At 51.1% G+C, this 17762-nt stretch overlaps 1 protein-coding gene across 12 annotated transcripts in view; it reads left to right on the forward strand.

Annotated features, from left to right (window-relative positions):
* TDRD7 (tudor domain containing 7) overlaps nucleotides 1-17762 on the forward strand; it is a 172127-nt gene that overhangs the window by 12379 nt on the left and 141986 nt on the right. For all 12 annotated transcript variants that reach the window (XM_075603095.1, XM_075603078.1, XM_075603096.1 and 9 more), the window contains one exon: nucleotides 2930-3113. In XM_075603095.1, coding sequence (XP_075459210.1) covers nucleotides 2930-3113 — 184 coding nt within the window. The remainder of the gene's footprint in view (nucleotides 1-2929; nucleotides 3114-17762) is intronic.

Consider the following 17762-nt stretch of genomic DNA (forward strand, 5'->3'; position numbering starts at 1 on the left):
TGTCCCCTTTGGAACAGACTCTCAAAATTGGTGAGTGGTCTGTTCCAGGTGTCTCCGGGCTGCATCGAGGTGACAAAGTGGGCCTCTGGAATCTCTAGGCCCAACGCGGATATGAATTCCGGTCCTTCCTCTGGGGTGGTTCTTAAGGTGGCTTGTTTTCCCTTGTGTGAAGCTTGGAGGCGGAAGGGGAAGCCCCATCTGTACCTGACGTCCTTACTTCTCAGGTAGCTTGTGATTTCTCTGAGATCGCGTCTTTTGGCGTCTGTTGTTGGTGCAAGGTCTGAGAAGATCTGTAGTTCCGCATTTTCAAAGGTAATCTTGTCTAGGTTTCTGACCTTGTTAAATATTTCCTCTTTGGTGGTGTAATAGTGGAGCCTTGTAATTATATCTCTGGGCCCTCTGTTTTCGAATTCTTTTGGTCTGTATATTCTGTGGGCTCTGTCCAGTTCCAGCTTGGCGTTGGTAGCATCAGGGAGGATGCTCTGGAAAAGCCTGTTGAGGTAGGGCTTGATTTCTTCGTTGGGGACTGACTCTGGGATGTTACGGATTCTGAGATTGTTCCTCCGTGACCTATTCTCTGCCTCTTCTTGGGCATCCTGGAGTCTGGCAATCTGTTCTTTTATTTGGGATATTTCTCCGTCCGTCTCCACTTGCCTTTCGGCCGCCCTTCCGCCTCTGCCTTTCGCCCGCCCTTCCGCCTCTGCCTTTCGGTGACCGCCTCCACGGCTACCTCCAGTCCTGTTGTCCGTTCTTCCACCTCCATGACTCTCTAGTGTGGAGGCTCTGCATTGCGCTTTGAAGCTCCTTGTGGAACGTCTGTTTTATTTCTTTAACCCAGGCCTTTAGCTCGCTTCTGATATCTGGATTTTGATCTGCGTCCGAGCCCGAGTCCGTTTCTTCTGGGTCTTGGGCTTGTGCTGCTTTTCCCTTGCCTGTTAGTGAGGGCGTAGCGCTTCTTTTCGTGAAGAACGTGGAGGCTTCTGGTTTCCCTGACTTTTTAGGGGGAGCCATGTCGCTTGCACTCAGCTGGAGGGTGTGCGGGTGTGTCAGTCCACAGTCTTTCTTTTTATGCTATGTTTGGCTGCGTTAAATTATGTGAATTCAGAGTAAATCTCGTTCTTTTTCTGGGATTATCTCAGTACCACAGTTGCATCCCCTCACCTGGACATTTTGCTAGTGCATGGGGCTAAGTATATAGACCCTGGATCTTTAGAGTTTTGTCGGGGAGGAGAGGGGGCATGCATGTGTGCGGCTGCTCAGCGTTTGTTTTCAGATTTTGATGTTTAGATCAGATATTGCCCGTTGTGTGTAGTTTAATGTTTAGTAGGACCTCTTGCAGATCTCTCTGTGTTATCCTCTCTCCCCTCAGTCACAGATCACCGGTGGCCATCTTAGGTGTGCAATGTATATTTTTTAATTCTTAGCTTTGTGGTTCAGTGTCTATTTGCTGTGAATTCTTGATGTGGGGGAGGGAACCCTCAGGTATCTTCACCTTTGGCCGGAGCTGCTCTTAGGAGGGTCTGGTGTGGGGGCCAGAGTGGGGGGGGGGGGGGGAGTTCCTTTCTGTCAGCTCTCCTTTAGTGTGCAGGCTGGGTGGCCTTTACTCCACGTTTCCCCAGCCCTGCATTTGTGTAGTGGCTGTCCTCCCTCTCTCCCTCTCTCCCACTTTTGTTTGCTCAGTCTGGCTTTGCTTTGGCTGCTGTTGGTCAGGGCCCTCCCCCCCCCCCCCTTGTTATCTCTCCTACCTCTCCGGTCTGTAGGATTTTAGGCTGGGTGCCACCGCCTCGGAGCTCTTTCAGTTGCGTCCGGTGGCCATCTTGGATTTTTTCAGCCGGAGGGTCTCCAGGATTCCAGCTCTCCCCAACGCTTGCTGCCCGCTCGGTTCACCGCCTCGGGGTGCGGGTGAGTCTCCCCCGCTCGTGGGGCGCTTATTTGCCTCTGTTTGGTGCGGTTTTAGGGGTGTTTTGCTCCCCTTATTGTGGGTGTCTCGCAGAGCTCTGGGACTGTGCTGCTACACAGAACGGCTGCTGGCCACGCCCCTTTTTGCTAGTTTTTTATGCTAATTTTTTTTTAAATATTGTTTTTGTCGTGTTTTCCTTTCTTTTCTTAGAGTTTTATTGTTCAAATGTTCATTACTCTGGGCCAATCGGAAGCTCCACTCCTTTACCCCTGGTTGTTCCCTGAGTGTCTCTGGGGGAACTAATAAAGTTTATTCTTGTTCTATGGTCTTCAGGTCCTATTAGGAAAGGGAAATGAAGGGGGAGCGCTCCGATTGGCTATGCGAGCGATGACGTCACTGTCATGGCACGAACGGCACCTGTATTTAAATGTCTGTATACACCTTGATAAAGGGCGCAAGGCCCGAAACGCGTAGGTGTGCGTTTTCTGGATGACCCAGGGGTGGTGATTGATCCTTTTATTCATTAAAGGGTTGTTTTTGCTACCATTAGCCTCCTCCATTAATTACAGGCAGTGCAGTGCCTTTTTTCACCTGTTCTACTTGGTAATATAATGTTACATATCAGCTGCAGCATTTCATTGACTGCAGCACATTCATAAGGCAGCCATTTCTTTAGTCACACAATCTGGATTTTTTTTGACTGATTTATAACCGTAGAACCAACGAGCTAGAACCAGCTTAGGTAAGAATGTAGAATGTTATTGCACAAGCTTGGTTCAAAGTAAATTCTTTGTGTTTAAAAAGGCTGCTCTATTATGTCTTCAAGAGTGTATAAAATGAACCGCCTTTGTTAGAATTTAAAGTAGTTTAAACCATTGGTAGATTTCTTTACTTAGATGTTGTATTACTACTGTGAAGCGCTATGTACACTAATGGCGTTATATAAAGACACACATACATACATACATGTATGTATGGTATGTATGTATGTATGTTCTGCATTAAAGATTTAAAATGTTTATTTTTTAGGAAAACCTAAAGCAACACTCCGCAAACCTGACTTTGCATCTCAACAAGAAAGGATAGTCCGAAGGCCTGTACCCTTGAATGCAAGGGGTAGAGGGAACTTTTGGCTTGGCCATGTTTCTCCAGTGTATGGCGGTGGAGTTCTCGGAGAGATGCCAGTGCAGAGGCACCCACCTATTCTCAACAGGTTAGAGGACAATTTTGTACCACAATACAGAGTTAGGATATCTTGGGAAGACTTATATGCTGTAAGGATAACATGAAAGATTATTTTACGCAGATAACGGTAAAAATGTTTCTCTTATTGCTTTGATAAAACGTAGTGTCTTGCAATTTTCCATATTCCTGGAGGGGTAGCCAACTCCAGTCAAGAGCCACCAACAGGTCGATTTTTAGGGCTATCCCTGCTTCAGCACAGGTGGCTCGATCAGTGGCTCAGTCACGACTTAGCCACCTATGCTGAAGCAGTGCTATTTTAAAAACTTGACCTGTTTTTGACCCTTCAGGACTGGAATTGGTCACTTCTGCCATAGCGTATCAAATTTTTGTGGGGTAGCATGTACACACATAAATAAGTTTAGGGGGTAATTGTTTTGCTTAAAATTTTGTTTGACAAACGTCAGGATTTTACTAAAGTGCAGTAGGTACAGTAAGAATTCTTTCTCTCAGTTTTAATCTTTCAGGAGAGTCCACATCCCTTGGTTTGCATATTTTTGCCTCTTTATAAAGCTGAGGCACACAACCAACAGGTGCAACTTCCAAACATCATTATTGACTACAGCAGCCTATTTAAAGAGCAGAATTCCAAAATGCTGCGCTTGCACAACAAAATACATTGAATGTTAAATGCAGAAGCTTAGAAAACTTGTAGAAATGTACACATTTTGTTAAGATTTCATTTGCATTCTGAAGTAAGATGCTAATTGTCTTTCTTAGGTGGTGTAAACATAGTTGGTAGAGGATGTACAATTAAATATACAAAAAAGGTGTATGTAGACTCTTGGGCTCGGATTCACTAAGTGACAATGCAACTGTCAACTTGAAAGGCGGTTACTACCAGACTGGAGTGAGAGACCCTGCAGCACAACTTGTTTAATCCCGGCCATAGTTGCTTGCAAAATAATTGTATGGGGAGAGATTTAGATTTTGTTTTGGAAAGCTAGTTATTGAAAGGAATATGCAGAATACTACTGCAGTCATTTTCATGATGGCCTGAGGTTTTGATTTTAGTGCTCTTGTTTATTCTTGTCCAGCTGGTGAATAACAAATCACGGGATGCATCAGTAGCACTTTTTCTAATTCTCATTATGCATTGATTCCTTTATTTTTTTAAAGCTGATGTTTGACTAACTACAGACCAAATTGGCAGCACATTTGCGTAAATCCTTTCTCTCTCTCCCCCACCCCCCAACTCTGCATTTGCCCTTGCAGATGATGGTAATACAGTAATTGTCATGTGCAGTTATTGTTGATTTGTTCAGTAATCCCTACAGCAACATTGTGATCATGTGTTGTTTTGCATTGAAACAAGATAAATGCAAAGTTTTTGCAAGTTGGCTCTTTCAACTGAAGCATGAAATCATTTACAATGAACTTCATTGAGTCTTTTGTTTTGTGACTAAACGTCTACAAAGATCACTATTCTATACCTACCCTATAACACGTACAGGAGAATTGTGTATTGGGGAATCTTATTTTGTATACACTGGGAATGTTGCGGGAATGTGCTTAATACCGCAGTTTCCTCTGTCTGCTCAGAGAAAATATGAACTAAAATGGCTGTAGCACTGTAGTTTATCAGCATTAACTGCTATAACAGTGAATGAGCTTTGAAGAGATCTATGTGAGGGTTTCACAATGTGCCATGCTGACTTGGTGTTGAGTCCCTCCCGTAAACTCACAGTATTGATTTTTGTATTAGTTTTTTTGAGTGGTGGGTGGAAATCGGCAGCTATAGTTCTATGAAACCATTAATACTTTGTAGCAGAGCATCTTTATGCGCTCACCACGAACAAGGTGGGACCCCGGTACTGAGGTGGGAAAGTACAAGACATCGCACCCACAGCAGCGCGACCACGCCTGGAGGGTGGATACTCGGCGTAGCCGGGCCTGGGTTGGAGAGATGGGGTTAGTGAGAGTACTTGCCGAGATCCAGGGGGCGGAGCCAGTGGGATGGTTAGTGTCCGTGTGCCGTAGTCTAGGGTTGGAGCCAGGAGAGTGGTAGATTGTCCGAAAGCTGAGGTGCGGATAGTCTGAGGCAAGTCGAGGTCTTTATCCAGAGGGAGTCCAATAGTCAAGCTGGGGTCTTTATCCAGAGAGGTCCTATGATAAAGCCAGGTCGGTACACAAGAAAGCAACAGAGAAACGGCAGCAAAGCACTAGCAAGGTAGTAGCAAGGCAAAACAGAACGCAGAAACACAGTCACGAGTTATGCTCAGCAATGACTCTGAGCATGAGCAGGGTATAAATAGGAAGCCGGAACCAATGGGACAGGAGACGGAGCAGAGGAGTGGCCCCAGCGGGAGTCTTGATAGGCTGCAGGAGACAAGTGGCAAGGAATTAGTTGCCGCGCAGCTGGGGAGCGGTGCATGACGTCACGTGAGCGTGCCGCTGTCACGGTAACTTGTGATAGGATATAATATACACCAAATATCTGGGTTGAATTGAACACGACTTAGATATAATAAAGATAGTTTATTCCTTAAAGAAGGAGAACACACACGATGATACAAATAACAGACAAGAAATAGCACTTAAGGGTTGGACAATGAAGCAATCAGGTACAGGATTGTCAATTCATTCAGCAATACAGGTTCAAATGAAGACATCACAAAAAGACCCTGGGCATAGAGCTTACACTCGTTTATATGGAGTTTCAGCCCCATACCCTAACAGGAGGTGCAAGACATTGGATGACAATTATCTGCACCCAATCCCTCCTTGCCACCTCACTTGAGAGGCAAAGTAATACCTGCCCACTGGGTGTACATTATTCTAATCAGGGGCTCATTTCCCTAGCCCTCCTCCCACAAGACTGGCGTCGCCCAGTCTGCTTGGGACAGGAAAACTTTTGTCCCAAGGTGTGAAACACAACACTTATCCCAAGTACCCACGTCCTGCTTTCTTTTGTGCTAGCATACACAAGCAGGGTGGGGGAGCCTTTGATCAGGGGGTTTATTGTAGACCACTTGTCTCCCCCCTGATCGATCTCCCCACTTGTCTCCCCCCTGACCATATGGGCTCTAGCCTTCCCGGTCTTTTACCCTGGACCCAAAACACAATACATTCTTTAATATCAACACATATTAAAATAATCCGTTCTGTGGGTCTGAGCGGGCTGAAATTTGCCAGGTCCTCATGCCGGAGGACCCTTGCCATAGTGGCCAAATATCAGCCTTCCACGACTCCCAGAACCGGAGATATAAAAATACAGTTTAAAAGCCCTTTTGGAACACAAGGCTTTTTTCCGCCATGCAAGTGAATGGCAGAAACCCAAACTTTGCAATTACCCTGACTCCGTTCGGTTGCCCCGAGAGGGTCGGTATTTGCCATGCAATCCTGCCGGAACTAGGACTACATGGTGGTCGAATCTCAGCCCTCTAGGTTGAACAGAGCCGGAGTTATGGGTTCTGGGTTTCTGCTCATTCTGACTTTGCTGTTTTCACTCGCGGCTCTTACGTCCGCCATTAGAGTCAATGGTGCGACCCTTTACTTGGGTCCTTAATTCTCGGAACCGGTGGGGGTCGAGAGTGGGGGTTCCTAGGGTCTAGGGGCAAAAAGAATTTTATTCCTGTGTGCGCTAGAACCTAAGTTTCCCACGCCAATTGTATTTGAACTTGACCTAGTGTGATAAAGAGCTCTTTTTTAGATATTGTATCCGCTTCTGCGGTCTGCGGTTTGGATGGCTGCCAACTCGTTCCTGGAGGTAGGCGTCGAGGAATCCCCATTGAAATGAATGGCTCAATTGACTTACAATGGGGGACCGCCGCTCCTCTTCTCGGGCGCCACCTGCAGGTCTTCTCTGAGAATGGGCCCAAATCGCTAGAATCCCCATAGGATTGTATGGAGCTGCCATGGCGGCCTATGGGGAACTGCAAAATGGAGCCTGCAAAGGCGGGAAAATGGAACAAGGGGCTATAATAACTTCCTAACTATTAACCCTTCTCCTCCTGAACGGATCCCAGTGTGAGTGTTGGTGCAGACACTGGAATGGGGGAAATACATTGTTACAGGGGAATACACATTTGGGTGCTGAAGCAGGGTAAAAACACATTACTGGACCGCAGTCCAGTTAACCCCTCGCCTAAAAGGTGAGAGCAGGGGGTGGCCAAATGGGGTGTAACCCCTTTAATACCGGGCAAACCCCCTCTCCCATGACAGCCGCGCACGACAGAAGCGCCGCACTTCTGGGAGGGCGGAGCCAAGCTCCGTGGCAGTCTTACAATATACAATATTGAACAAATTGACTATCGCTGCTTTTAAATTACAAAAGATTTATCACCTGGAAAAGAAATGTGAAGGCTATTGAGTCACCTTGAAAGCTTCTATCTGGGGATTTTTTTGTGTGTATCTGTCTGTTTTGTTTTTCTGGGATGTTATTAATCAGGACTGGAAAATTAACCAAACAGGATGTTCCGTTGAACATAGATCACATGCTGTATACCAGGGAGGAATCAAGTTCAATAGTAGTGCCGCAGGAGGAAGCCACAACTTCCATATTAATGACCAATTGGTTAACTGTGGAAGAAGTTCATAAGCGACTTGAAAAAATTAAAGTAAATAAGGCACCTGGCCCCGATGGCATACATCCAAGAGTTCTCAAGGAGTTAAGCTCAGTAATAGCCAAACCATTATATTTAATGTTCAAGGACTCCATTTCCACAGGCTCAGTACCACAAGATTGGTATAAAGCAGATGTTGTGCCTATATTTAAAAAGGGAGCTAGATCACAACCGGGGAATTACAGACCTGTTAGCCTGACTTCAATAGTGGGGAAACTACTTGAAGGTTTAATACGGGATAATATTCAGGAATACCTAATGGAAAACAAAATCATTAGTTATAGTCAGCATGGATTTATGAAGGATAGGTCATGCCAAACTAACCTTATTTGTTTCTTTGAGGAGGTAAGTAGGAATTTAGACCAGGGTAATGCATTTGATGTGGTCCAGTTAGATTTTGCAAAGGCTTTTGATACGGTTTCATACGAGGTTGGTGTACAAAATAAAGAAAATTGGACTCGGTAATAATATATGCACCTGTTTTGAAAACTGGTTGAAGGTCAGACAGTAGAAAGGATGGGAGGCTCACACCCCCTAGTGGCGCTTCTCAAGGCAGGCCAAGTATGATAATGTATCAGTAGCAATATCCTGAACTGCTTTTTAAACAGCCATCAGCGTCACATATAGAGTATTCACATAGCCATAGAATAACAGTGTTACAGTCCCCCCATTAGCCTCTGGTGTGAGGAAAGTCTTCTGTGGGGTGTGGGACCGAGTAAATAAAGTACTCACTGTTTGGATAATGAGACGCTGGCTGCTCCGGTGTGCGCCTGCTAGATGAGTAGCAAAGAATCCAAGAAGAACGAAGCGGTGCAACTCCCATGCAGTAAGGACTCAGACTAGGACAGTGTCACTCAAGTGTAAGCTTTATTGACAGCCACCAGAACCACTCTGACTCGTTTCGCACGGTACACCGTGCTTTGTGAAAGAGAATACTAACACAGAACAAACATCGGCATAAAATACCCATCAGACCCCGCGTTCTAACCAATGATAACTCGGCATACACCCAGTAACTCCCACCTGCTGAATATTTAATCACTATTCCAGCTAATCGAGAAATGGGGAGTGTATACCGAGCGTCACAGGGTGTAGAAAGGTAACATAAAAACAACAAAGAAATTAAAGGGATATCAAACGTAAACTTGAAATATCAAAAAACGTTAGTCTAACCATTACACCCCTATAACTAATTGTGAAAAACATATATAAACAAAAAATATGAACATAAAAACAAGGATCAGAGACTGTACTAATCCTGACAAATGTATTAAAATGAAACCTAAATCCTATCTCTAAATAAACATTTAAAGGTTAAAAAATTGTATCAAAACAGAAGTATTGACATCAAAGAAAAAGAAAAAAAAAACACAAAAACAGAAACCCCTCCCTGTATATATATCTCAATTATCACCAAGGGCAAAGATAGGAGTATACATCCAACAATGAATGGATATAATAATAATAGCATGTTGTTGCATAGCGCTGATAGTTGTACGCAGCGCTTTACAGAGACATTTTGCAGGCTGAGGTACCTGCCCCGTGGAGCTTACAATCTATTTTTTGGCGCTTGAGGCACAGGGAGATAAAGTGACTTGCCCATGGTCACAAGGAGCCGACACCGGGAATTGAACCAGGCTCCCCTGCTTCAAACTCTGTGCCAGTCAGTGTCTTTACTCACTGAGCCACTCCTCCTCCCTATATATAATAATAAACCCTGAAATGGTGTTTCCAATGTAAACACCAATATCAATATAAAGAAATCAGAGTTGTTCCCATCATATAATGTATATTGCACCTTGGTGGTATAAAAATATTTTGTCAATAGTGTGAAGCAATGGAATTAGAGATAATAATAACAGGAGCCATAAATGTAATGACGTAAGCAACAAAATCTAATATAGTAGGCAATATGAATGAATATATATGAATAGGACATGACCGGGGGAAGGGGGAGGGGAGGAGAGGGAAGGGGAAAGGGAAGAGAGGGAGGGAGAAGGGAGGGGGGGGAGAGAGAAGGAAAGGGAAGAGAGGGGTGGGAGAACCACACATGATAACCTAATCAATGTAAAAAGTGTTGGAGCTCCCAGTCAACATTGATCCCTGCTGGGCTCAACGTATCCAAAGCAAAAATCCCCCCTCCCCCAACTCCGTTTTTGCCCCCCCAGCTTTGTTTTTGCCCCCCCAGCTTTGTTTTTGCCCCCCCAGCTCCGTTTTTGCCCCCTCACACACACACACACACACACACACACACACACACACACACACACACACACACACACACACACACACACACACACAGTGACACAGACACACACAGTGACACAGACACACACAGTGACACAGACACACACACACAGTGACACACACACAGTGACACACACACACACAGTGACACACACACACACAGTGACACACACACACACAGTGACACACACTTCCTTCTTCCCCCCCGCCCCTGCCTTCTTCCCCCCCGCCCCATGCCTTCTTCCCCCCACCCGCCCCTGCCTTCTTCCCCCCCCGCCCCTGCCTTCTCCCCCCCGCCCCTGCCTTCTCCCCCACCCGCCCCTACCTTCTCCGCCCCTGCCTTCTCCCCCCCACGCCCCTGCCTTCTTCCCCCCACGCCCCTGCCTTCTTCCCCCCACGCCCCTGCCTTCTTCCCCCCACGCCCCTGCCTTCTTCCCCCCACGCCCCTGCCTTCTTCCCCCCACGCCCCTGCCTTCTTCCCCCACGCCCCTGCCTTCTTCCCCCCACGCCCCTGCCTTCTTCCCCCCACGCCCCTGCCTTCTTCCCCCCACGCCCCTGCCTTCTTCCCCCCACGCCCCTGCCTTCTTCCCCCCACGCCCCTGCCTTCTTCCCCCCACGCCCCTGCCTTCTTCCCCCCACGCCCCTGCCTTCTTCCCCCCACGCCCCTGCCTTCTTCCCCCCACGCCCCTGCCTTCTTCCCCCCACGCCCCTGCCTTCTTCCCCCCACGCCCCTGCCTTCTTCCCCCCCGCCCCTGCCTTCTTCCCCCCCGCCCCTGCCTTCTTCCCCCCCGCCCCTGCCTTTTTCCCCCCCGCCCCTGCCTTCTTCCCCCCCGCCCCTGCCTTCTTCCCCCCCGCCCCTGCCTTCTTCCCCCCCGCCCCTGCCTTCTTCCCCCCCGCCCCTGCCTTCTTCCCCCCCGCCCCTGCCTTCTTCCCCCCCGCCCCTGCCTTCTTCCCCCCCGCCCCTGCCTTCTTCCCCCCGCCCCTGCCTTCTTCCCCCCCGCCCCTGCCTTCTTCCCCCCCGCCCCTGCCTTCTTCCCCCCCGCCCCTGTCTTCTTCCCCCCCGCCCCTGCCTTCTTCCCCCCCGCCCCTGCCTTCTTCCCCCCCGCCCCTGCCTTCTTCCCCCCCGCCCCTGCCTTCTTCCCCCCCGCCCCTGCCTTCTTCCCCCCCGCCCCTGCCTTCTTCCCCCCGCCCCTGCCTTCTTCCCCCCCGCCCCTGCCTTCTTCCCCCCCGCCCCTGCCTTCTTCCCCCCCGCCCCTGCCTTCTTCCCCCCCGCCCCTGCCTTCCCCCCCGCCCCTGCCTTCCCCCCCGCCCCTGCCTTCTTCCCCCCCGCCCCTGCCTTCTTCCCCCCCGCCCCTGCCTTCTTCCCCCCCGCCCCTGCCTTCTTCCCCCCCGCCCCTGCCTTCTCCCCCCCGCCCCTGCCTTCTGCCGCCCCCTGCCTTCTCCCCCCCCTGCCGCCCCCCCCTGCTGCCCCCTGCCGCCCCCTGCCTTCTCCCCCCCCCTGCCTTCCCCCCCTGCCGCCCCCTGCCACCCCCCCTCCTGCCAACCCCTGCCTTCTCCCCCCCCCCTGCCGCCCCCTGCCTTCTCCCCCCCCTGCCGCCCCTGCCTTCTCCCCCCCCCTGCCGCCCCTGCCTTCTCCCCCCCCCCTGCCGCCCCTGCCTTCTGCCGCCCCTGCCTTCTCCCCCCCCTGCCGCCCCTGCCTTCTCTCCCCCCCGCCGCCCCTGCCTGCTTCCCCTCCTGCCGCCCCTGCCTTTTCCCCCCCCCGCCACCCCTGACTTCTCCCCCCCACCCCCGCCGCCCTTGCCTTCCTCCCCGCCGCCCTTGCCTTCTTCCCCCCTGCCCTTGCCTTCTTCCCCCCCGCCCTTGCCTTCTTCCCCCCCGCCCTTGCCTTCTTCCCCCCCGCCCTTGCCTTCTTCCCCCCCGCCCTTGCCTTCTTCCCCCCCGCCCTTGCCTTCTTCCCCCCGCCCTTGCCTTCTCCCCCCCGCCCTTGCCTTCTCCCCCCCGCCCTTGCCTTCTCCCCCCCGCCCTTGCCTTCTCCCCCCCGTCCTTGCCTTCTCCCCCCCGCCCCTGCCTTCTCCCCCCCCGCCGCCCCCCCCCGCCCCTGCCTTCTCCCCCCCCTGCCGCCCCTGCCTTCTGCCGCCCCTGCCTTCTGCCGCCCCTGCCTTCTGCCGCCCCTGCCTTCTCCCCCCCCTGCCGCCCCTGCCTTCTAACCCCCCTGCCGCCCCTGCCTTCTCTCCCCCCCCGCCGCCCCTGCCTTCTTCCCCTCCCACCGCCCCTGCCTTCTTCACCCCCCCGCTGCCCCTGCCTTCTTCCCCCCCTCCCGCCGCCCCTGCCTTCTTCTCCCCCCCCGCCCCTGCCTTCTCCCCCCCCCCCCCCCGCCACCCCTGCCTTCTCCCCCCCACCCCCGCCGCCCCTGCCTCCCCCCCGCCCTTGCATTCCTCCCCCCCGCCCTTGCCTTCTTCCCCCCCGCCCTTGCCTTCTTCCCCCCGCCCTTGCCTTCTCCCCCCGCCCTTGCCTTCTTCTCCCCCCCCCACCCTTGCCTTCTCCCCCCGCCCCCTGCCTTCTCCCCCCGCCCCCTGCCTTCTCCCCCCTGCCCCCTGCCTTCTCCCCCCTGCCCCCTGCCTTCTCCCCCCCGCCCCCTGCCTTCTCCCCCCGCCCCCTGCCTTCTCCCCCCCGCCCCCTGCCTTCTCCCCCCCGCCCCCTGCCTTCTCCCCCCCGCCCCCTGCCTTCTCCCCCCCGCCCCCTGCCTTCTCCCGCCCCCTGCCTCCTGCATTCTCCCCCCTGCCTTCTCCCCCCGCCCCCTGCCTTCTCCCCCCCGCCCCCTGCCTTCTCCCCCCCGCCCCCTGCCTTCTCCCCCCCGCCCCCTGCCTTCTCCCCCCCGCCCCCTGCCTTCTCCCCCCCGCCCCCTGCCTTCTCCCCCCCGCCCCCTGCCTTCTCCCCCCTGCCTTCTCCCCCCGCCCCCTGCCTTCTCCCCCCGCCCCCTGCCTTCTCCCCCCGCCTTTGCCGTCTTCCCCCCCTGCCCTTGCCGTCTTCCCCCCCTGCCCTTGCCTTCTTCCCTCCCCCGCCCCCTGCCTTCTCCCCCCCGCCCCCTGCCTTCTCCCCCCGCCCCTTTCCTTCTCCCCCCCGCCCCTTTCCTTCTCCCCCCGCCCCTTTCCTTCTCCCCCCCGCCCCCTGCCTTCTCCCCCCCGCCCCCTGCCTTCTTCCCCCCAGCCTTCTTCGCCCCGCCCCCTGCCTTCTTCCCCTCCCGCCCCTTGCATTCTCCCCCCCGCCCATGCCTTCTTCCCCCCCGCCCATGCCTTCTTCCCCCCCGCCCATGCCTTCTTCCCCCCCGCCCATGCCTTCTTCCCCCCCGCCCATGCCTTCTTCCCCCCCTCCCATGCCTTCTTCCCCCCCCGCCCATGCCTTCGTCCCCCCTGCCCATGCCTTCTTCCCCCCCCGCCCATGCCTTCATCCCCCCCCCGCCCATGCCTTCATCCCCCCCCCCCACCCATGCCTTCATCCCCCCCGCCCATGCCTTCTTCCCCCCCGCCCTTGCCTTCTTCCCCCCGCCCCCTGCCTTCTCCCCCCCTCCCCCCTGCCTTCTTCCTCCCCTGCCTTCTCCCGCCCCTGCCTTCTTCCGCCCCCTGCATTCTCCCGCCCCCTGCCTTCTCCCACCCCTGCCTTCTCCCCCCCTGCCTTCTCCCCCCTGCCTTCTCCCCCCTGCCTTCTCCCCCCTGCCTTCTCCCCCCTGCCTTCTCCCCCCCTGCCTTCTCCCCCCCTGCCTTTCCCCCCCCTGCCTTCTCCCCCCCCTGCCTTCTCCCCCCCTGCCTTCTCCCCCCCTGCCTTCTCCCCCCCTGCCGTCTCCCCCCCTCCACCCTGCCGTCTCCCCCCCTCCACCCTGCCGTCTCCCCCCCTCCACCCTGCCGTCTCCCCCCCTCCACCCTGCCGTCTCCCCCCCTCCACCCTGCCGTCTCCCCCCCTCCACCCTGCCGTCTCCCCCCCTCCACCCTGCCGTCTCCCCCCCTCCACCCTGCCGTCTCCCCCCCTCCACCCTGCCGTCTCCCCCCTCCCCCTGCCGTCTCCCCCCTCCCCCTGCCGTCTCCCCCCCTCCCCCTGCCGTCTCCCCCCCTCCCCCTGCCTTCTCCCCCTCTCCTCCCTACCTTCTCCCCCCCCTGCCTTCTCCCCCCTTTCCTTTTCTCCCCCCCCCCGCCTTTTCTCCCCCCCCGCCCCCTGCCTTTTTTCTCCCCCCCCCGCCCCCTGCCTTTTTTCTCCCCCCCGCCCCCCTGCCTTTTCGCCCCCTGCCTTTTCTCCCCCCCGCCCCCTGCCTTCTGCCCCTCCTCTTCCTTTCAACTGCCCTTCCGCTTCTGCCTTTCGCCCGTCCTTCCGCTTCTGCCTTTCGCCCGTCCTTCCGCTTCTGCCTTTCGCCCGCCCTTCCGCTTCTGCCTTTCGCCCGCCCTTCCGCCTCTGCCTTTCGCCCGCCCTTCCGCCTCTGCCTTTCGCCCGCCCTTCCGCCTCTGCCTTTCGCCCGCCCTTCCGCCTCTGCCTTTCGCCCGCCCTTCCGCCTCTGCCTTTCGCCCGCCCTTCCGCCTCTGCCTTTCGCCCGCCCTTCCGCCTCTGCTTTTCATCTGCCTCTGCCTTTCAACCGCCCGCCCGCACTTCCGCCTCTGCCTTTCGCCCGCCCTTCCGCCTCTGCCTTTTGCCCGCCCTTCCGCCTCTGCCTTCTCATGAGATTTGGAGGAAGAGAGCCAGTTCCGGTATAGAGCTATTTCAAAGCCTGCCTGCTAAAATCTCTGCTACAGTATCATGCAATAATGAGACGAGAGCTGCTGCAGCGGTATTAGGATAACCCTACGCGTTTCGAAAGTCAATTTTTCTTCGTCAGTTTTGTAATAGTGCTGTTGGGCACTGTCTATCTTTAAATAGTCCCATGTATTGATTAATTAAATTCACCTGAAATTCTATCTGCACATGCGCAATAACTATATCAGCTTCTTTGCAATTATATTAAAAAAAAGGTCCAAATGCTTCCACTAACTGGTTAAGCTAACAAAAACATATAAAAACAACAGACAAAGAATAGCAATGCTATTCTACATGTAAATACTGCTCAAAATGAATATAAAAACAGAAAAAAGTGGCAGAGCACAACAAACAGTATCCAAAATTGAATAAAGAGGAAAGAAAGTGCATTATCCATAAAAAAAATGATTTATTGGTCATAGTGGACAAAAAGAGTAAGGCGTAGCCCTAAATCGTTTTACACTTCCAATTGTGCTTTGTCAAGGTAAGCGCTCTTGGAAGCGTGAAACTTTTGTAGGGCTACGCCTTGCTCTTTTTGTCCACTATGACCAATAAATAATCTCTTTTTTTAAATGGATAACGCACTTTCCTCTTTATTCAATTTTGGATACTGTTTGTTGTGCTCTGCCACTTTTTTCTGTTTTTACATTCTGCTTCATTCGGACGGAGGCACACCAAGATCCCTGGGAATCTGGATTCATGGACGCTGCAGCATAACAGTGAGTTTTTTGCTTACTACATGTTTTCCCATCATGAATCTCTAAGGACATTTGGTACAATCTAGGGTGAATTATATTGTCATGGTCTCTGGACTAATTATGTATATATTCTCACCAAGGAGTTGTGAGTTTACCATCCAGGACCCTACACCCAGTACCTGTCTTCAATCAAAGTTGTATTGTCAAGGGGTCACCTTACAAGTATCCATCCATATGCATATCATTATTCTGTTATTGGTCTTTAGCATTACGCATCCATAGTTAATCAAAATGAATATAAATTACCTAGATCTCTATAGTATTGTACCATGTAAACATTTAAAGTTTAGTTGAGAAACAAAATGCATAAGCATCCTAATCTATTTATTTTGTTGATTCATATTATATTTAATGAAGCAGAACCACATTGTGTATAATGTATACATTTTAACATTTGATTTTTAACTTATAATCAATCAACACTATGACGCAATTATATAATAAACCATGTTTTTAATAATAAAAGAATAATGATAAAACCATTAATATAGAAATTAAAATAATAAATCATAACTCCACTATTCAACATGGATGGTCAAAAATCCAAAATAACATTTGAATGCCACAAATATAAATGGCGCATACGTATATAGAACAAAACAGAGAGGCCAAGCCTAATGGATAACTAGAGCACAATAGCCGAAAACTGCTATGTACAAAAGGCTTAATGACTAGAATTGTTAGTCTTCTACCAAAAATGCCTTCAGGTCAAATTCGACATTAAGACATCATAGTGTTAATGTGCAGAGCTCATAAATCCAAAAGGACTCTCTTCTTGCGAGGAGGTTAACAGAATTCCCACCTCGCCAATGCGGTATGGGTGCCACAATTGCCCTACAAATGAGCCCCCTTGGATTTTGTCTGTGCGCTTTAAGACAGTGACTCGATACATTATGGTGGTTAGACCCCGTCGAATATTGTAAATGTGTTCATACAACAGTCTTTTAATACTTCTTGTGGACATACTGCAGACCGCAGGGTCATTCCAGGAGATAGATTACAAAAGAGCTGTTACAGCTGATGCGTGATTGAATTTTATATGACCTCGATGTAACATTTGAAGTGAATGATGTACTTTTGGAACTATACTTGCAGGCGGTGCATCTGTTGCAGATATGGTACCCACTATCATATGTGATTTGGGATAATAGAACGTGTTAGTTGACAGCTAGGTGTCAATCTATTGCCAATGTTGGAGGCCTTTGTAAAGATCATTTTTTGATTAGCAGGCAAGATATTGGCCAGATCTTTATCCTTTTTAAGGATCGGCCAATGTTAATGAAAGATACTCCGTGTTGCAGGTGCCATTTGGTTAAATTGTGCTATGAAAGGCATTTCAGCCATCTGATTAACTGCCTTATTTTTGTATTCAAGAAGTGCATTTTTATCCATTGATTCCACTTCTGATATGGTGTTATCCAACTTATGTGATGGATACTTCCTATCTACACATTTGTTCTTTAGCTCTTGGGTCTGGATCTTAAATAGTTAATTAGTGGAGCTGGTACGCTTCAATCTGATAAATTGGCCTTTTGTAAAATTACTGACCCAAGATGGGTTGTGATGGTTGTCTGCCCTCAAAGAATTGTTCGCCTGAACTTTCTTGAATAATGTCTTGGTGTGTATTGTGTTGTCAGAAATAAAAATAACTAAATCAAGAAACTTGATTGATTGACTACTATATTGAAGGTGAATTTAAGGTTATTTCCATTTAGTTCCAAACTAAACAGAGCCTGATTTCCACAATGAATCAACATGGTGAGGGATAAACCATGGCAATTTCCAGTGTTTCCAGGTCTCATATCCCAAGGCCCATTTAAACAGTCCAATCCAGAGACCTGCTATTTGACAGCCTGGAGGTTAAGCGGAACCTGCTCAAAGACCAGGGGACAGTCACACAGTCCTTAATGGCAACAAGAAAAATCTCAACATCTACAGTTTATTACAGAATTTGGCAACACTATTTTCACAGGTATGAATGCCAGAATATACATTTTTTTGGGGGATCCACTTGTTCCTGAAATCTACCCCTTCCCCCCCCCCCCCACAAATTTTTTTTTTATAGGAGGGCTTGGAGGCGGGGCTTGGTGTTAATTCCTTGAAGGTACAAATATTGGCTTTGTCATCGTTACTGGGAAAACAGTTGACTACGGTGGATCTCATAATGATGTTCTTTTAAGCATGAAGGAAAATGAAACCACAATTTAAGGATTCAATTCACATCTGGGATTTTCCTATTTGTTTTTATTTATAAAATGTTTTACCAGGATGTAA

This window comes from Ascaphus truei, chromosome 1 (genome assembly GCF_040206685.1).
Source record: "Ascaphus truei isolate aAscTru1 chromosome 1, aAscTru1.hap1, whole genome shotgun sequence".
NCBI classification, from domain to species: domain Eukaryota; kingdom Metazoa; phylum Chordata; class Amphibia; order Anura; family Ascaphidae; genus Ascaphus; species Ascaphus truei.